Source organism: Choloepus didactylus, chromosome 5 (genome assembly GCF_015220235.1).
Source record: "Choloepus didactylus isolate mChoDid1 chromosome 5, mChoDid1.pri, whole genome shotgun sequence".
In the NCBI taxonomy this organism is placed as follows: domain Eukaryota; kingdom Metazoa; phylum Chordata; class Mammalia; order Pilosa; family Megalonychidae; genus Choloepus; species Choloepus didactylus.
In genome coordinates this window covers 121,164,139-121,185,511 of record NC_051311.1, presented here as the reverse complement: position 1 = coordinate 121,185,511, position 21,373 = coordinate 121,164,139, and the positions used below count along the sequence as shown (strand labels likewise).

Here is a 21,373-nt window from a genome sequence, read left to right as displayed (position 1 = left end):
GGGAATGAGATCTTGTTACCTGTACGGGTTAATATGATAACTTGAAGCACCCCAGAATATTTTGGGCAGAAAATAAAAAAGTATTTGTAAAGTCCCCTTGAGGGACTGGGAAAATGTGTAAATATTAAACTTTCTTACCTGGGGAATTCCTGATATTCCTGCAAGCATTAGGGACTCCCAATTTAATAAGCCAAGTCCTTGATCTTGGGGCTTGCCCTTAAGAAACTTATATTTGCAAAGAAGAAGTTAAGCCTACTTATAATTATGCCTAAGAGTCACCTCCAGAGAACCTCTTTTGTTGCTCAGATGTGGCCTCTCTCAGCCAACTCCGCAAATAAACTCACTACCCTACTCCCTTCATGGGACATGACTCCCAGGAGTATAAGTCTCCCTGGCAAGGTAGGACATGACTCCCAGGGATGAACCTGGTCCTGGCATCATGGGATTGAGAATGCCATCTGGAACAAAAGGGGGAAAAGAAATGAAATAAAACAGTTTCAGTGGCTGAGAGATCTTAAATAGAGTCAAGAGGTCAATCTGTAGATTAACCTTACACATTATAAAGATATTCCTTTTTAGTTTCTAGTGTATTAGAATAGCTAGAAGTAAATATCTGAATCTGTTGAACACTAATCCAGTACACTTGATTCTTGATGATAATTGTATAACTATATAGCTTTTATTGAGTGACCATGTGATAGTGAAAACCTGGTGACTGACAGTCCCTTTAACCAGTGCATGGGCAGCTAAGTAATAAAATAATGACAAAATATACATAAATAATAGGGGGGATCAGAGGTATGGGATGGTTTGGGTGTTCTTTTTTATTTCTTTTTTTAATATTTTAAAAATATTTTTTATTTTGGAGTAATAAAAATGCTCAGAAATTGATCGTGGCAATGAATGCACAACTATAGGTTGATACTGTGTGCCAATGATTGTATACTTTGGATGGATTATGGTGTGTGTGTGTGAGTGTATCTCAATAAAATTGCATTAAAAAAAAAAAAAAAAAGGACTAAGGGTTCCCCAGGAGAGAGAAATTCTGTGAATGGACAGCAGCTTCTGCCCATACCTATGGCATTCAAACCTGCCCTGCCTTATCCCCTGTGATCTTCCCTTCCTCACTGTCTGTCCTATGGACTTGCTTAGCCAACTCCCACAATCATGTAAGCCAAATCCTTGAGATAGTATATTAATCAGGGTTCTCTAGGGAAATGGAACCAACAGGAGATATCTATAAATAGTATGAGAGTTTATAAAAGTGTCTCGTGCAACTGTGGGGATGCAGGAGGCCAAATTCCATACAGCAGGCTGCAAGCTGGCACTCCAATGAAGGTCTTTGATGAATTCCCCAGGAGAGGCTGGCTGGCTAACGTAGAGATGAAAGTTCTCTCTTCTCACTGCTGAAGTCATCACCTCCCCCTTAAAAGCTTTCAACTGATTAGATTAAACATCTCCCATTATGGAAGACACTGCCCTTAGCCAACTGCAGATGTAATCAGCCATAGATGCAATCAATGTACTGATGATTTAAGTCCACTAAATCTCCTTGCAGCAACAGACAGGCCAAGGTTTGTTTGACCAGACATTGGGGCATCATCACCTGGCCAAGTTTACACATGAACCTAACAATCACAGATAGATAGATGGGAAGATAGATAGATGATAGCTATAGATGCTCATCTTGCTGACTTGCTTAGCCAATCCCCATCGTGTAAGCCAATTCATTGTTATCTATCTATCTATTCCTGAGCTTTAATATAGAAAATGTTGTGCATATCATGTACTGGGAAGGAAAGCTGGAGAAGGAAGAAGGAAAAACTGGATAAGGGTGTGGTGTAGGCTTTGTCAACGGTAATGGACATCTTTTCTCCATAAACTGGTAATGAATTGAAGAGGCAATTTTTGTTGTTTGCTTTTTTTTAAATCATGTATATTTTTTATTGTGGAATATAACATATATACATAAAAGTGATAACTTTCCAAGTGCAATTTAACAAGTAATTAGCAAACTTCAAAGAATGTTATGAGTTAACTGTTCCACAGTTTGAGTTACTTCCTTATTGTAAAATATAACATATATGCAAAAAGGTAATATCTTTCAAGGTATGTTTTAACAATAGTCATGTAAGAAATTTCCAAAACTGTTATGAGATACAGTACCATAGTTTCTGTTATTTCCTTATTGTGAAATATAACATATATACAAAAAGGTGATAACTTTCAAATTACAATTTAACAAGTAGCTATAGAACAAATTTCAAAGGATGCTATTGGTTCCACCATTTCAATTCTTTCCTTCTAGCTATTCTAATACCCTAGCAACTAAGAAGAAGAAAATTACATAGAGATTCTGTATTCATAATCCTTTGTTAAATTCCATCTTGTCTATTGCTACCCATTCCTCTAGTTTAATCACTTTCCCAATCTTCAGGGATGTCTAGGCAGTGACCATCTTAACCTGTTCATGTTGAAAAGGGTATCAAGATTATGGGAAAAGGAGACACAACTGGTTGATGCTCTTGAAGAGGCTATTGCCTCTGGGTTTTGGGACTTAGCTGGCATAAGAGTTCTCTGGAGGATTTAAGTTTCTGAAGAATAAACTTAGTGAAATTTTTATGCATCAAACACCTAAATATAAGAACCAGGCCTATAAAACTCCTAGAAGAAAATGTAGGGAAATAGCTTCAGGAACTTGTGTTATTCAATGGTTTCTTAGACTTTACACCCAAAGCACAAGCAACAAAAGAAGATATAAATTAATGAGACTTCATCGAAATTTAAAATTTCTGTGTATCAAAGGACTTTTATCATGAAAATAAAAGGAAAACCTCTACAATGGGAGAAAATATTTGGAAATCACTTATCCAATAAGGGTACAAGATCCAGAATGTATAAAGAAATCCTACAGTTCAACAACAAAAGACAAATAACCCCATTTAAAAATGGGCAAAAGACTAAAAAGACATTTCTCAAAGAAAGTAAACAATGAAAAGATGCTCAACATCATTAGCCATAAGAGAAATGCAAAGCAAAACCACAATGAAATACCATTTCATACCCAGTAGAATGGCTGCTATTAAAAAAAAAAAAAAAAAAAAAAAGGAAAATAACAAATGTTGAAGAGGATGCAGAGATATAGGACATATAGGAACACTTATTCATTGGTGGTGGCAATGTAAAATGGTGTAGTCACTCTGGAAAACAGTTTGGCTGTTCCTCAGAAAGCTAGTTATGAACTACCATATGTCCTGGCAATCCCTCTACCAGGTATGTACCCACAAGTACTGAAAGCAGGCCCAGGGTGAGGCTTAATCCTCTTGAGTCCTTTATAAAGGGGAGAGAGAGGGAGGGGGGTGGAGAGAGAGGAGAGAGAGAGAGAGAGAGAGAGAGAGAGAGAGAGAGAGAGAGAGAGAGAGAAAGAGAGAGAAAAGGAGGGAGAGGGAGGGAGGGGGAGAGAGAAAGAGAGAGAGATAGAGAACTAAGCTGAAAGCAGCGAAACCTGGAAGACAAGGGAGAGACCAACAGACATAACTATATTCCTTGCCATATGGCAGAGGAGTCAAAGTTTGCTGTTTTTTGGGTAGAAAGCATTGTCTTGATGATTCCTTGATTTGGACATTTTTCTCAGCCTCAAAACTGTAAGCTTGTAAGCTAATGCATTCCCATTGTTAACCCAACCTATTTCATAGTATCTGCTTTCAGCAGCCTAGGAAACTAAAACATGGGGATATATGGGGATATATGGGATATATATTTTCTGCATGATTTTCTGTAAAACCACAACTTCTTTAATTAAAAAAAAAGAATGTATGATGAATATCATTTCCACACACTTCTGTCACCAATGGTTAGTTTAAACTTTTGAAAAATTATTTGCCAGTCAGAATGAAAAAAAATCACATCTTATTTGCATTTCCTTTCCTGTTTGTTCAAGCAAATTTCCTACTTAGACACCTTGATTAAAATTGATATCTGAAAGAAATGTATTTGAATTACAAAGGGTGGGCTTATGTTAGCTTCATCTTTTTTAGTAAATCATAAGTTATAACACTATGAGTAGACTGCAAATCAAGTCCAAATAATTACATAACTACATTACCTATAACATGAAAGATAATGCTTATAGAGTATATAGACATGGTACTAGGAGGGGCATTAATATTCTAACTTTTCAGCCACAAAGTAACTTAGTCTTGAAAAATAAATACAGACCAATACATTTATTATTTGTACTAGACAGAGTTCCAATTAACTCTGGATACAGTCAACTGGCCTGGCTAAATGTCTCTGCAACTCAACTGGAATCCTATTAGAGAAAACTGTCCAAAACTTTAAATAAGTAGTTTGTAAAACAATTCGAAGTGGCAGCTTGCTGTCAGTATTTTTTTCAGAGTGGTAGATAAACTAAATAAAAATGCTTACTGCTGACAGCAAGTGTCCTTGAATATTGTATTTCTACAATGGGAAAGCAGAGAGGATTTGAACAAAACTACCAGCACTTAAAAGCCATATTGCTTCAAAATCAGTATTTTATGTGATTCACCTTATAAAATGCCATTTTGCCCTTCTTGTAAAACAGAATGTGTATATTTCTAGAATTGGTATGTAAGATGGTTGTCCTCAGAAGCCAGTTTTTATCTTAGTATTATTTAGAATTGAGTTACGTATGTGTGTATATTTATATATGTATGTGTGTGTCTGTATTGAAAACTCAGTTGGCTTAAGGGAAAATATGAAGTACGTTACAGTACAGTCTATTCCAAAGAAAGTTTGGGTAATATGTCATATAATTCCAGTCAGAATTAATAGGAATAACAAATAGAAATTATTTTGTTCATCACCTTCTTAAAGTACAGGACTTCCCAACATTTTTCCTCCATTTCATGCATATAAAATATATGCTTAATACATTAGGAAAAATCAACAAGGATGCCCATAGCCTGAGAATACCAGTCACCCCAGGACCCACTTTGACACTGAAGGTGTAGGCACACCTGCAACCCATTTGCAGTATGATGATTACATAGCTCTATTTAGACTCCCCATGATCTTCCTAACCCAGTAATCCATTCTCTCAGCCTCCCAAAATGCTATAGTTATACCGCAGCTCTGGTTTCTCCATGTTAATACCTGACATGAATTCTGAAGAGTAGAGGAGGGTAAAGTGTCCAAGAGATAGAGGTGGGTGGACCACTTTATTCATATCCACTCAACTTTCCCCTTTTTGAGGTTAGGACTGCATTACTTTCATCTTTTTATCACCCATAGCGTCAAACATAGCCATGTAAACAGTTGTTGCTCAAAGTGTTCTGGACTGAAAAACTCTAGGTAGCTACTACCACACCATTTTGAGTTCTAGTAATTCTAAGTATCATAAAATAGGTCCTTAAATGTATAGCGAAAATACAAAAAAATATATATAATATTGTGATCATTTACAATACTTTTATCTTTAAGAAAACTTAAAATGATGAAAGGGGACTTAAGTTAAAAACCAGAATAAAATGCAACAAAAACAATGTATCCTTTTCCCAGTATTGTTAATAAGCCATTTTTTAGGTGAAAGTTCTAATCAAAATTAAAATCCCAAGTTGATTTTTAGAATGAGAATAAGGCATGGGTTTTTAACCAGTCTCTTCAATGCAAACACTGTCACTTTTCAAAACACTGCCTTAATAAACTATACATATTATAAAAATTGCATATATCCTGTTGTCAGATATTCTTCAACATATCCAGCTAAAATCCACATGTTCAAAGACACTACTAGATATTGCACTGTACATAGCAAAAGATTAAAATGACTGAGATGCTATAGTTAATGACAACATGAGTGAAGACTAAGCTGCAAATATTAAGCTTTCACATTGGCATTACTACGTGCAGTAGATATTGGACAGCTATACTTCAATGTGAATATTTTCCTTAGAGATACAAAGGTAGTGTCATAAATTGTTCAAGGTACAGTTTCTACATTCAGGCCCATGTTCCAATGATAGTTACACCACTTACTAGCTGTGTAACTTTAGAAAACCTACTTACCTGGTCTAAGCCTCCATTTTCTTATCTATAAAATGGAAAACAACAATAATAGTACCTACTTCATGTGGCTGTAAAGATTAAATAAAATAGCACATAAAGAATGCTTGTTACAGTGCCTGGCATAAGAAAGATCTTAACATGTTAGCTATTATTTTGATCATTGACAGTAATCCATTAAAAATATTGGCTCCCTGAAGTCACTTTTTAAAGTCTGTTATATAATATTCATATTTCTTAACAGTCATTCAATGAATACAAGCATTATAGAGTACCACAGACTTTTAAAACGTATATACAAGTATGGTTTTCACTGTGAGCTGACCAGTTATTTCCATGATGTAAGTAAATGGAAAAACAATTTTTCCATTGTTATTTTTTCTTTCCATGTTAACCATAAGCTTTCTCTTCAAAATCTAAATAGTATTGGTGACATCATCGACATGGCAACATGAGACACCCCTGAAAAAGCCTCCCCAGAGAGTCATAAAATCTGAATAATATTCATAAAATGTGAACTACAGGACAAATTTGATTGAAGGACTTCACAAATGATGACACAAAGAAAAAGAAAAATATCAGGTAGGAAAATGCCGTCCAAAATGCTGGCCCTTCCCCCTCCCCCTCCCCCTTCCCTTCACTCAGTCCCACAGAGCTTGGGAGTCCTTCAGAGACAGAGCAGCCAAGATCCCTCCCTTCCAGGGTGGCCACTAACTAGAGGCACTCACAGCATGCTAGAACCCCACACATATCCAGGCATCTGGTCCCAAGTCAGCAGAGACCCAGGGCAGGGCACAAGCCTCCTGGGAGTGCTGCATGCATAAGGGCCCCAGGGGTGGGAGTCAGGGAAGAACCTGTGACTGGCAAGTGGTGCACCAATTCAATTCAGTTTCTGTTAGCTGGACCACCTAAATGCAAAACAGACTTTTCTGGAGTGATCTACTTTTCTGGATTGGTCCATGGGTGGGATACCCTAACAGGGAAGAAAGGAAGCAAAAAAGCCTCAGGGCAGAAAAAAGGGAAGAGAGGAAAGTTAACTTGAACTGCTGTAAAACAGGAGGTTCCCAGGAGTGAAAAGTGCAAAGAAAATGGGACACTGAATGAGGGAGAAAATGTAAACAATCATAGGAACTGGGGAGAAAATTCTGCACAAAAACAAACAGAACAGATCAAGATTCCTGGAGAAGGAACAGAGAATAGGAAGCTTTCTCTTGGGAGTGAAAAAACTGCACAAATAGTGCAATCTTAAAAACTGTACCACATACTGAGAGGTAAGAATCAGATGAAGAACAGCTGAGAAAATCTGACCAGTTAAACACAGGCTATTCTACAGGTCTGGAATAAGTTGGACCTAGCATCAAAGAAAAGCCTTAACACAAAGATAATCAACAATAAAACCCAAGAAAAGAGAGAGAAACTGACCTTCAGCATTAATTCATCAAGATAATCAGATGCCCAGAAAACAGCAAAAATTACAAGCCATACTAAGGAAGAGGGAGATACGGCTGAGGCAGAAGAACAAGTTAAAATTTTAGAGGAGACACAGAATTTGGAACAACTAATAAAAGATGTTCAAACAAATCTCATAAATCAATTCAAGAAAGTGAAGGAAAATATGGCCAAAGAGATAAAGGATATTAAGAGGACACTGAATGAGCATAGAGAAGAATTTGAAAGGATAAAAAGAAATATGAAAGTGACATCATCAACATGGCAACATAAACAGCTACTGAAAACTCCTCTCCAGAGATTCAGTGAAAAAAAAGACAGCTCTGAATTGTCTGAAACTCTAGAGGAGGCTATAAACTGGAGAAGGACCCTGCGGATGCTGAATTGAAGAAATAGAAGAAATATCAGGTAGGAATCTTCCATCCCAGACCAGCTGGTTCTCTCCCCTCCCCCTCACTCAGGCTCATTGTGGGAAAGGCACAGAATCAGCAGACAGGAACCCTCCCACCAGGGACAAAGATTTAAAAATCTCTCACGGCAGTAAGACATACCCCCACTGTTTGAGGACATTTCAAGGCCCAGGCCAGTGAGGGACAAAGAGACTGAGAAAACATGGACAGAGACTGCTTTTCCAATCCTGGGTCTAAAAATTTTTTCCCCACCCTTAAGGGAAACAGTAGCCAGTGGCCGTTTCCTTGCCTTGGGGATGGCTGGAGTATTGGGTCAGCTGAGGGAGTACTTTGCCACAGGTGTAGCCCCACATGAGCCAGATTTTGGCTGGCAAAGTGAGGGCATAGGAATCGGCAGTTTCAGTTCACCTGTGTAGATGCAGCCTGTGCTCCCAGGCAAAGCAGCCTCTGAGGACTATGAAGTTACTGAACAACGCCATCTACTGGACAGCCAAGAAAGTGCAAGGGAAAGGAAACCCTTTTAAAAAGATGCTTCAGACCCTTTACTAGGACCATAGGAGCTGGTCTACATACCCTGCACAGAAACCCAGCCTGTTTTTTTTGGTGTGAAATACGGACAACCCAACTGTCAAAGCAGGGCTCTAAAACAAACCTAGGCCTTGCTGACTGGCAGAAAACAAAGCACCGCTGGAAGTCATCAGATCTATATTATCACACACAGTGAACTTGCTGGGGTACCCAGTGCCTACCTTGCATCCCTGTGGCAGGCCAAGGTGGGTGTTTGACTTTGGTGAAAGACTGGGAGCAAAGCCAATATGACAACTGGTCAGAGAGAGAAACAAAGAAATATAGAGATTTAAAAAAAAAAAAAAAAACCCAACAAGAAAACCCAAGGCAAAAGAGAGAAAACAACCTCCAGAAGAAAGTAATCAAGAAAATCAGATGTTTAGGTGCAAAAAATCATGAGCCACATCAGGAAACACAAAGATATGGCCCAGAAAAAGGAACACCTCAACTGAGATTCAAGAGTTGAATCAATTAAAGATGTTCAAACAAATCTAAATCAAATCAACAAGTTGAAAGAAAGTGTGACAAAAGAGATGAAGGATATAAAGAAGACACAGGGTGACCACAAGCAAGAATTTGTAAGCTTGAAAAAACAAGTGGCAGAACTTATGGGAATGAAAGACACAATATAAGAGATGAAAAACACAATGGAGACATACAACAGCAGATTTGAAGAGGAAGAAGAAAGGATTACCGAACTAGAGTACAGGGCATCTGAAAACCTACACACAAAAGGATAGGGAAAAGAATGGAAAAATATGAGCAGGGGTCTAGAGAACTGAATGACAACACAAAATACATAAATATGTATGTTATAGGTGTCCCAGAAGGAGAAGGGAAAAGGGGCAGAAAGAATAATAGAGGAAATAATCAATGAAAATTTCCCAATTCTTATGAAAGACATAAAATTACAGATCCAAAAAGCACAGCATATCCCAAACAGAATTGATCCAGATAGACCTACTCCAAGACACTTACTAATCAGATTGTCAAACATCAAAGACAAACAGAATTCTGAGAGCAGCAAGTGAAAAGCAATCCATCACATAGAAGGAAAGCTCAATAAAACTAAGTGTGGATTTCTCAGTAGAAACCATGGAGGCGAGAAGGCAGTGGTATGATATATTCAAGATACTGAAAGAGAAAAACTGCCAACCAAGAATCCTATATCTGACAAAACTGTCCTTCAAAAATGAGGGAGAGTTTAAAATATTTACAGATAAACAGGCACTGAGAGAGTCTGTGAACAGGAGACCTCCTCTATAAGAAATACTAAAGGGAGTACTACAGATAGATAGGAAAAGACAGGAGAGAGGTATGGAGAAGAGTGTAGAAGTGAAGATACCAGGAGACAGAAAGAGGGTAAAGATTGGGCATTTGATGCAGAAGGAGTACAGAATGTTCAACAGGACTGATTGTGTAGATCCAGAAATGGATAGTACAATATTGGGTGATGGTAGCACAATACTGTAAGTACACTAAACAAAGATGACTGTGACTACGGTTGAAAGAGGAAGGTTAGGGGCATGTAGGACATGAGAAGGAAACATAATAGATAAACACTGGGACAGTATAACTTAGTGAAACCTAAAGTGGTCAATAATTGTGATTAAATGTACAAACATAAGAATTTTTTACATGAGGGAGAACAAATGAATGTCAGCTTTGCAAGGTGTTAAAAATGGGATAATACTGGGGAAAAATACAATAAATATAAACTAGAGTTTATAGTTAACAGTAACATTGTAACATGATCCCATTAATTGTAGCAAAGGCAATATATCAAAACTAATTATCTGTAAGAAGGGGATATAAGGGAGGGGTATGGGATTCTTGGCATTGGTGGTGTTGTGTCTTTTTTATTGTGTTTTATTTTAATTTTTTTGTTGTTGCTTTTTAGTTGTAATTTTTTTCCTTTCTTTTTCTTTTTTCACCTCTTCCTCTTTCTTTTTGGAAGAAATGGAATGTTCTCATATAGTTAGTGGTGGTGAATATATAACTGTGATTATACAGGGAACCACTGATTGCTTACTTAGGAGGGAGTGTATGGTGTGTGAATAAAGCCGTCTAAAAAATAGAGGGATACAAGTGCTGGAGAAAATGTGGAGAAAGGGATGTACCTAATTGCCGTTGGTGGGGAAGTAGAATGGTGCAGCCCATTTGGAGGGCAGTGTCGTGGTTCCACAGGAAGCAAAGCATGGGGTTGCATCTGGTCCTGCAACCCTGTTATATACTTGGAAGAACTGAAAAGAGGGACACAAATGGACATTTGCACAGTGGGGTTTATGGTGGCAGTATTCATGATTCACAGTGGATGGAGGTGGCCTAAGGGTATACAGACTGATGAATGGAATGGCGAACTATGATGTATACATACTAGGGAATATTGAGCTGCTACAAGAAGGAATGAAGTTGTGAGGTGAATGGACATTGAGGACAGTATGTTGAGTGAAATAAACCAGAAATGAAAAGAAAAACATTTTAATGCCTCACTAATATGGACTAACTATAATGTGCAAACTCTAAGAATTTAATCTGAGAGCACAGGTTATCAGGGGAAGGCTTATTGTAAAGGTTCCTAGTTTGTAAGCTCTTACAGCAGTTACATTTATTCCTGAGTTGTAATGGCTATTTCTAAATTCTGAGATGCTGAACTTTTTGTGTATAACTTGGTCAGTCTCTGGAATTTTGGGTATCTGTGTGACACCTGAGACTCAGAGCCAGAGTCCAGCAGCTACGAATTTCAGCATTACCCCATATAGCGAATGTTAAAGAGTTTGAAAAAGAAGTCAGACTTCAATTAGAGATATGAATGAAATAGACTTGGTTAGGACTAAGGTAAATCATACTAAAGAGTAAAGGATGATATTGACAGTATTTTAAAACTTCAACTTCTGTGTGAGACCAAAGGAAGAGATGTTTATTAGGTGCAAAATCTATATTTTTTTGTAACACCCTTTGTAATTTAATTTGTATGGTCAGTTTATTCAAACACCATAATAATTACATGGAACTCTGAATAGGAAGTGGAATCTGGTTGGTTTGTATAGGTTATGGTGAAGCCCCAATACAACCCAGAGTAATTTGGGCAGAGACTAAAAATATATTTGCAATGCCCCCTTGAGGGACTGGGGGGAAAATGTGGAAATATAAAACTTCCCCACCTGAGGAATTAATGATATACTCACAAACATAGGGGATTACCAATTTAGAAGGCCAATCCCTCGATCTTGGGGCTTGCCCTTATGAAGTTTGTTACTGCAAAGGAGAGGCTAAGCCTACTTAAAATTGTGCCTAAGAGTCTTCCCCAGAGAACCTTTTCTGTTGCTCAGATGTGGCCACTATCTCTAAGCCAACTCTGCAGGTAAACTCACTGCTCTCCCTCCTATGTGGGACATGACTACCAGGGTGTAACTCTCCCTGGCAATGTGGGAAATGACTCATGGGAATGTGCTTGGCCCTGGCATCATGGGATTGAGAAGGCCTGCTTGGACCAAAAGGGGGAAGAGAAATGAAACAAAATAAAGTTTCAGTGGCTGAGAGATTTCAAATGGTGTCAAGAGATCCTTCTAGAGGTTATTCCTATGCATTATACAGATATCCTTTTTTAGTTTTCAGTGTATTGGAATAGCTAGAAGGAAATATTTGAAACTGTTACCTGCAACCCAGTAGCCTTGATTCTTGAAGATGATTGTATAACTATATAGCTTACACTGTGTGACTGAGTGATTGTGAAAACCTTGTGGCTCCCACTCCCTTTACCCAGTGTGTGGACAAATGAGTAGAAAAATGAGGACAAAAAGTAAATGAATAATAGTGAGGGATGGGGATATGGGATGTTTTGGGTGCTCTTTTTTACTTTAACTTTTATTCTTATTCTTTTTTTGTGTGGTAATGAAAATGTTCAAAAATTGATTGTGGTGATGAATCCACAACTACATAATGGTACTGTGAACAACTAATTGTGCACTGTGGATGACTGTCTGGTTTGTGAATATATCTCAATAAAATTGAATTTAAAAAAAGAAATATAAGAAAAATGATGGGAATAAAAGGCACAATAGAAGAGATTAAAAATACACTAGGAATATACAACAGCAGATTTGAACAGGCAGAAGAAAGAATCAGGAAACTAGAAGACAGGACACCAGAAATCCCACAGACAAAAGAACAGATAGAAGAGACAATGGGAAAAAATTGAGCAGAGTCTCAGGGATTTGAATGACAGCACAAAGTGGACAAATATGCATGTCATAGGTGTTCCAGAAGGAGAAGAGACGGGAAAAGAGGCAGAAAGAATATTTGAAGAAATAATGGCCCAAATTTTCCCAACCATTATGAACGACATAAATATACACGTCCAAGAAGCACAACATATTCCAAACAGAATAAATCCTAATAGACCTACTCCAAGATACATACAAATCAGAATGACAAAGGCCAAAGATAAAGGGAGAATCCTGAAAGCACCAAGAGAAAAGCTATTTATCACCTACAAGGGATCAGCAATACGACTAAGTGCCAATTTCTCATCAGAAACCATGGAGGGGAAAAGGCAGTGGTGTGACATAATTAAGGTACTGAAAGAGAAAAACTGCCAGCCAAGAATTCCATATCTGGCAAAACTGTCCCTCAAAAATTAGGGAGCATTTAAAACATTCACAGATGAACAGAAATTGACAGCGTTCAACAAGAGACCTGCCCTACAAGAAATAATAAAGGGAGTTCTGCATGCTGAAAGGAAAAGACAGGAGAGAGAGGCTTAGAGTAGAATGTAGAAAGGAAAAGTAACTAAAAGGGTAAAAAGAGAGATAAAATAAGATATGACAAATAAAAACCAAAGCATAAAATGGTTAAGGTAAGTACTGCCTTTATAATAACAACATTGAATATTAATGGATTAAACTCTCCAATTAAAAGACATAGATTGGCAGAATGCATTAAAAAAAGTATGATCCATCTATATGCTGTCTACAAGAAACTCAATTAGACTGCATGACACAAGTAAGTTGAAAGTGAAAGTTTGGAAAAGAATATTCCACGCAAAAAGTAACCAAAAAAGAGTTGGGATTGCTCTACTAGTATTGGACTAAATAGACTTTAAATGCAAAACTGTTATGAGAGACAAAGAATGACACTATATATTAATGAAAGGGACAAACCACAAAGAAGAAATAACAATCATAAATATTTACGCACCTAATCAGGGTGCTAGTGTAAGAATTTAGTCTCTAGAGGCTATTATCCGCACAATTTCATTTATGTGATATTCTTGCCTTGGCAATGCTATCATGTCAGAGAACAGGTGAACCCTTCCCCAGGGCTGGGGAGTGGGGAAGTGGCTGAATTCAAAGAGTCACAGAAGTACTTTTTGAGGTGAGATATCTTTTCTCTATCTCACTTGTAGCAGTTGGTACACACCATATGCAAGTTGTCAAAATTCCAAGAAATACAGCAATAATAACTTGAATGATAATGTATGTAAATTCTGTTGTTTTTAAAGAGAAAAATATAAAGGAATATGGCAATGCCATACTGGTGATTCATGCAAAATGAAATCTCATTTGTGGTTTAACTTCACAGCCCTGAAGAGCATATGAAGGCTGGAGTTGGGGTTATTGCTAATATTATTTCTCTTGACGAGGATGCTGTAACAGGGGAGATAACTTTGGTCTCAGATAGTCAATTTGTAACTCTAGGTATGTGTGTTTTATATAATAGTACAAAAGTCATGACTGCAAAATAATCTATCAACAGGCAATAATGACAATCCTAAATCTCAAGCTGTGAAAAATATGTATCAATTTTAGGGAAATAAATGGAGGCCTAAATATTGGAAAAAATATGGGGAACTTGAGGGCTGCACACAGAATTCAGGAAAAGAGCACACCTGAAATGTCAATTTACTAGAGTGTCATTGAAATTATAAAGTATTGTTGCTCTGTTGCTTAATTTTGACTGACTCCACAGAATGACTGTGAGGATAGGATTAAAGAGGAAACATATCATCAAGATAAACTGGTTTGTGTTCTGTTTGTGTGTGGGGGGGGTGGGGGGGTTAGTGTGGATGTGTGGGTGTAGGGGGTATAGTTGAAGAGTAGTAGTTATTAGAAGACAAGGGGTTGGTGTCTTTCGTGGGTGCCTGATGTGTTAGTGTCAAGGTATGCAGCGTGACCCATGTCAGATGTGGTGCTCTGCTCTTTGGCTTATCAATACTATGGGCTTGTCTTAGTCATCAGGACTCTGAACTCTTCAGTTTATTGCTACTCACAGCCATTTTATCACCAGCAAAATAAATACTTTTCAATATTATATCTGCCATTGTATGAAAATAATCAACTTCTAAATGTAGCTACTTTAATGAAGAGGTTAATTTATTTCAATTTAATATGTCCTACTATGTGATATAAAATGAGATTTGATGAAATAAAGTTTCAGTGGCTGAGAGATTCCAAATGGAGTTGAGAGGTCACTTTGGTGGGCACTCTTACACACTATATAGGTAACTCTTCTTAGGTTTTAATGAAGTGGAATAGCTAGAAGTAAATACCTGAAATTATCAAACTACAACCCAGTAGCCTTGAAGCTTGAAGACAACTGTATAACAATGTAGCTTAGAAGGGGTGACAATGTGATTGTGAAAGCCTTGTGGATCACACTCACCTTTATCCAGTGTTTGGATGGATGAGTACAAAAATGGGGGCAAAAAACTAAAGGAAAAATAGGGCGGGGGGGCAATTTGGGTGTTCTTTTTTTACTCTTGTTTTTTTATTTTTATTTTCACTTTTTCTGGTACAAGGAAAATGTTCAAAAAATAGATCAGGTGATGAATGAACAACTATATGATGGTAATGTGAACAACTGATTGTATACTTTGGAACATTCTATGGTGTGTGAATAAATCTTAATAAAAAATGAGATTTGAATGCTAAAGGTTGACTGTAAATAGCTGTATGTTTTTCTTTTAAACAGTCATCCATATATATCAGGTAATACTTTTTTTTTTTAAATTTTAAATTCAGTTTTATTGAAATATATTCACATACCATACAATCATTCACCGTGTACAATCAATTGTTCACAGTGCCATCATATAGTTGTCATTCATCACCCAATCAATTTTTGAACATTTTCCTAACTTCAAAAAGAATAAAAACAAAAGTAAAAAAGAACCAAAGCATTTCATCCTCCCATCCCACCCTATTTTTTTTTTTTTTTTTTTTTTTTTTTTTTAAACCTGGTTGCTTTATTTAACACTTTTAAAATTCACAAAAAAGCTTCACTATATATGCTTTCCAAACCCTGTTGATCATCAGGCTTATGATAAGACAATGAAAATTGTTATCACATCAACTGGGATACTCTGGAAAACAATGGATAATTTACAAATTTCTTTAAGCAAGAACATTTGGCAAAATACACACTCTAATACACATCTGATCTCATCTATCCTAAAATTACTTTCAAAAACTTTAAAAAAGCAACAGATTTAACACTGATAAGCCTACCAAAATAATGTTGATAGCAAGCTACAAATAGCTTCAAATATTGAATGTAGTTTGGGGTAAAGTGGAGACTTTATCTATTTATCTATTGAACCAACATTTAAATGCTTGTTAGTAAAACTTCTCTAGTTTAATGAATTCAACAAAGTGAACATCTCCTATGCCTCTATAGTCGTTTCTCAAGTTTTATTTTTAACTTGTGACATCTTGACTAAAGCATTTGGATCTTGAACACAGAATATTTAAGGAGAAGAAAGACAGTAGGATCAAAAAAGGAAAAAAGATCAGTAGTTTCTTAGACTTTCTAAAGTGGGTAACAAATAAAATCACTGCTTAAATTAGGAAAGACTAGGAAGATAATTGAGGGCTTCCTGTTGGCTTATTTTTATAAAAGTTTGACAAGCACATCTAGGCAAAAATTAAAATTCAACGTGGTCTCATTTAGGACAATTAAAAAAACAACTGTCACCCTCAATTAGTTTTTTTTGTTGTTGTTATCCCTCAGTTTTTAAATTTTTGAACTGGAGTAACATATTTTGAGGGGCCCATTATATGGTCTGTTAAAATTATTTATACTGCTATTTCCACTTCCAATGGAACTTTTATCTACTCTGAGGTTGTTCTTTAATTATTACCAATAGAGCCCACTAAAAATAATGCCAGAATTCAAGTGAGAAGAGAATGGAAATGGAAAGAGGATGGGAGGATAATGAAACTAGGTAGTAATAACAAACATGATTTTTAAGGTTTCCTCACTAACTAATGCCACAAAATAATGTATTTTGGATAAATGCCACTAGGCTGCTGAAACCCATCAGGAAATGAGTAGAATATCCTGATCACCCCAGTTAGATTTTTAACTAACCCGTGATTTGGACAGCTTCAGCTCATGAAGGACTGTTTACATAGACAGTTTACTAAGAGGGAAATTGTGCTGGGCTTACTGCCTACCCCATTTTGTTTTTTTCTAGAACCCTTTTGAAGGGCTAGGAACCTCTAAAAAAAAGCTGCAAAACAGAAAACTCAGACTACAGAGATTAACAAAGAAATAATATGTAACTGGTTTATTCTTGGATGGATATGTTATCAGTCACCTCATTTCCTGGGATGGGGAATATGGGCCTGTAGAAGAAGTTAATACCACTATTCCTCTATATTCTATAAATAATTCTTTCTTGATTATAAACGTTTTTGAAAAATCTCAACTTTAAAATATCCCTTATCTTTTTATCACAAACTGCCCCTTCTATTAGTCTTGTATATGATACACATCAGTGTGAATATTCAAAATATTCAGGAGGTGCAGAGCTATTTTAATAGAAGACATTAATAAATTCATTTACTTGGAAACAAGAGTTTGTACAGAAGTGTCTTTCAGGGATTTAGGTGTTCTGTTTTCTCACAGAATGAGAATTATTCTCAAAGCAAATAAAGTATTCGGTTTATTTAGACAGTATACATGGACATATTAAAAGTTACAAAGTCTAAGATAAGCAAACAATTCAATAAAAGCACAACTCAGAATTCAACCATTTTCACACAGTATCATTCACTATGCAATGCAAAAAGACTATTAAGTTTAAATGGAATGATCTCTAACTTGTAAATCACACTCCTGTGACCAAACAAATGATCGGTTACTGTTGAAAGACTACAGAACGTAAGTATAGAAAGCTGTTTTCCAGGATTGGGGATACTCTGAAAAACAATGGATCATTTTCAAATTCCTTTAATCAAGAACATTTTGCAAAATACACACTCTAATACACATCTGATCTCATCTATCCTAAAATTAAGACTCTCAAAAACTTCAAAAAAAGCAACAGATTTAACACTGATAAGCCTACCAAAAATAATGTTGATAGCAACCTATAAATAGCTTGAAATGTTAAATGTAGTTTGGGGAAGGTGGAGGGGAAGAAATTATCTATTGATAGATAATTTAAATGTATCTGTTAGTAAAACTTCTCTAGTTTAATGAATTTTTATTTAAACTGTAAACTACTTGCGCTCTGAAGACAAGATAAAACTCCAGTTTTAGTGTGGATGGGAGAGGGAGGGGGAAATGAGTATGGCTTAGGAGACTATACATGGACAAAAAAATTCTAATTAAAATATCTTAAGACTATTTTCAGTGTTTATTTGATATTGGAAATGTGGTCAACTATCATAAAGTATTTCTCTTCATAACAAAAATTCCATATATTAAGGATTTACACAATCCAGGAAAAAAAAATCTAGAAACAAAAAATTCTTTTGCCTGAGCAAGAAATCTTCTAAAAAGACTCTCCAAAATCTTGACTAGAGGTGTCATACTCTGCAATGAAATGCTTGAGTTCTTCAACACACCGCTCACCTATTTCGTGTAAGTTTTGCCTCAAAGCAAACTGTATGGACTTTTCTAAGGAAGGATCTTTTTCAATCAGCATTTTCACAACCATCCCGAAAGTTTCACAATCTTGTCGATAAACCTGTTCAATCTCTTTGGTTTTTGATGCTATTGCTTTAGAGCGACTGTTTAGCTGACTGTCTTCAAATAATTCTATGCCATCTGTTGCATTTGACTCGGGTTCTTCTGGCTGGTCAATAAACAATGGTGCTGTGGATCCTGCCTCATATTCAGAAATTTCAGGTAAGTTGCTATCATCTGCCTTCTCTAGCTTTTCAGCAGCCCACTTGCTTGCAGCCTCAGCAAGTTCCTTTTCAGTTAGCCTACTGGGCTTGTCCAAAACCTTTGATGAAGCAACTGCTGAAGAACTTGAGGGTGAAGTGTCTCTTGAAGTTTTCAAAGACTGGACAGGTCTCTCTTTACTTCTATGCTGAGACTGATGGAAAGAGTAGGTTTTGCTTCTTTCTGGAGAATAGCTTCTACTGCTGACACTGGAGCCAGATCTGCTGTGTGGAGAATCCTTTCGGCCTACAGGTGAGTCTCTGAAAAAAGGAGTGTCCCTTTTATGAGGAGACCGGTCTCTTACATAATGGGAGGAGTAGAAACTTTTTCTTCTAAAGCCATCTCTCACATCCCTGTATTCAGGTTGTCGACTTGCAGAATGATCATCTCTTGGCCATCTATAGCCAGATTCATCTCCTCTGTGAGGTGGACCACTTCTTCGATCATGAGAAAAACTGCGACCCTCGTCATTTTCTCGGTAATCAACATGACTGTAATATCTATTGTAGCTTCCTTCACCAGGTCTGTCTAGCAGTGGTGGTTTCTTTGGCACAATATTAACTACTCTATGGTAGCCATCACTGGGGTGACTTCGAGGAGGTAATCTTTCTCTTGGCAGTCTTTCATAATCATATCGTCCCTCAGACCACATCTCATCTCTTCTGTAAGCCACGACTCTGGACCGCAAGAAAACCCCGAAAACGTAGTCGTCTGCTCACCGCCGTGTCTCCCCACCCTATTTTTCATTTAGTTGGTCTCCGTTTTTCTACACATCTGTCCATACACTGGATAAAGGGAGTGTGAGCTTCAAGGTTTTCACAATCCCACAGTCACACCGTGTAAGCTACATAGTTATGCAATCGTCTTCAAGAAGTAATACTCTTTACGTCTGAAGTATATTACAAAACGTTTATAAAATTGAACTGACTTCTAAGTAATTTATATATTTGTTGCACAGCATATATTTTGAGGGCTTTAGTCATGGGTATCCATATTTATTTATTCTTTATCTCCTGCTTGTATATGAATGTTCATTTAGACTCTTCTAGAAGACTTAAATAGAATATTTTAGGTGGTGGTAAAGCTATGTGACATTTCTGCGTTTGTTTATAGATTTTGTTATCATCCCTTTCTAAATCACCAAGGATTTAGAGCCTGTGAGTATAACTTGCAATACATCATTATTTCATTTTATAACTATAGACAAAACAAAACAAATCAAATATGCTGTTTATCTGAAAAATGTCAATGCATTTCATACTAGATATAAAGAAAGCTAATTAAAACAATTAAAGATTTTGTTATATAAGATTGGAAGGACAGGATTTGAAGATAATCTCAAAGCTACTACAAGATTCTAAAACTCTTTCCTGAAGAGTGCACCTGAAAATTTTTCCAACAATTGTGAATCTTTCAGTTATCATTCTTCATAAAAGATTTGTCCATTCGCAGACCCTTCAGGCTGCAAAAAACTGCTAATGTTTTTAAAAGAGGAGAGGCTTTGGTAGGCTTCAGTAAAGTCCTGGACTTGCTGAAATTTGGGGTATCAGGTAATTAAATTTTATGTATTCATGCAAATTATCAAGGTCCAGAATAGAGAACAAAAGTTGCTGTATTACACTGACTTTAATTCAGGTTTGGGATTTGATATATTAAAATCTGAATGACTTTGGGCAAGTTACTTGACAGTCCAAACCTTTATTTCTTAAATTATCAAGTGAGGTGCATAATCCAATGACTACAATTAGAGAGGCACCCAAGATTTTTAATTGACAGCCGCACTCACCCCTGTGATTTCCTAATAGAACCCATAGATTCTGATTGGAGCAGGGATCCCTGCCTGACCCACAGGAAGGTTCCTGACATAGTGATTCTGCCCACAGAAATCTCCATGGCAGATGCTAATTCACTGAACCCATCATGTCCTCACCTCTGAAGAACGCAACTTCTTCAGCTGCCAGGACTCCTTTGCTCTGAGAGCTCCAGCATTATAATGCCAGAAGCCAAACAATGTGAAGAGTTCAGTGCAGTGTTCAAGACCACGAGTTCTAGCATCAAAATTCCTTCTTTTGAAATCTGGCTCTGCCACTTCCCATCTAGTTAATCTAGGCATGATATGATACTTGCATTCTCTGTGCTTGTTTTTCTCTGCAAAACTGTGTTAGTAACAGTATTTGCCTAATAAAGTATTATTATTTCTAAGGCAGCCTATCAGTGCAACCCCATTACTTACATATCAATTCACTACAGCCTGAAGAAGACTAAATTGCACCTACTCTTTTATCTCCAGCCACTGATTCCCCTGAAGGTAAAGACTGAGTCAACATGTTACACCCAAGGTTGGTTGGTGTAAAAGGCACACAACACATACATGCTTGACTAAATTGAATAGAGAAAACCTAAGAATATTACTGACATGAAATGTTAAGTCAAGGGCCTAGGTGGACAAAGTTATTCAGTAAGTTCAGGAGGAGTTAGGAGTAACACAAATGGCGAGGGACCCAGGAGCCAGAGCTGTTTTGTGAGAGGAGCTGAGGTTTGGTTTCAGGTGCCACTGCTTAAAACTCCAGTGCTTCCTTCTTTATCTTAAATTTGACTCCAAAATGCATAAAAAATGAAAATCTAATTTGGTGTATACATTCATGGCAAATCAGCGCCAATTGCCTAACTGACCAAGAAAATGTTTAGTAACTAAACACATATTCAAATATTTGTCTCTGTTTTCA

The 21,373-nt window shown here is 36.8% G+C and overlaps 1 protein-coding gene across 3 annotated transcripts; it reads right to left on the bottom strand.

Moving 5' to 3' along the window:
- Positions 1 to 17,392: 17,392 nt before the first annotated feature.
- On the bottom strand, positions 17,393 to 19,371 carry LOC119534439 (periphilin-1-like). 3 transcript variants are annotated; one of them, XM_037836800.1, is made up of 2 exons: positions 18,589 to 19,371; positions 17,393 to 18,447 (listed from the first exon to the last, which is right to left on the bottom strand). In XM_037836800.1, the coding sequence occupies exons 1-2, from the start codon at positions 19,297 to 19,299 to the stop codon at positions 18,253 to 18,255; spliced, it is 906 nt and encodes a 301-aa protein (XP_037692728.1). In that variant the 5' UTR covers positions 19,300 to 19,371; the 3' UTR covers positions 17,393 to 18,252. The 3 variants fall into 3 exon arrangements, with proteins under 3 accessions (XP_037692728.1, XP_037692727.1, XP_037692729.1); XM_037836799.1 differs by having other exon boundaries at positions 17,393 to 18,907; positions 19,001 to 19,371; XM_037836801.1 differs by having other exon boundaries at positions 17,393 to 19,064; positions 19,230 to 19,371.
- Positions 19,372 to 21,373: the final 2,002 nt, after the last annotated feature.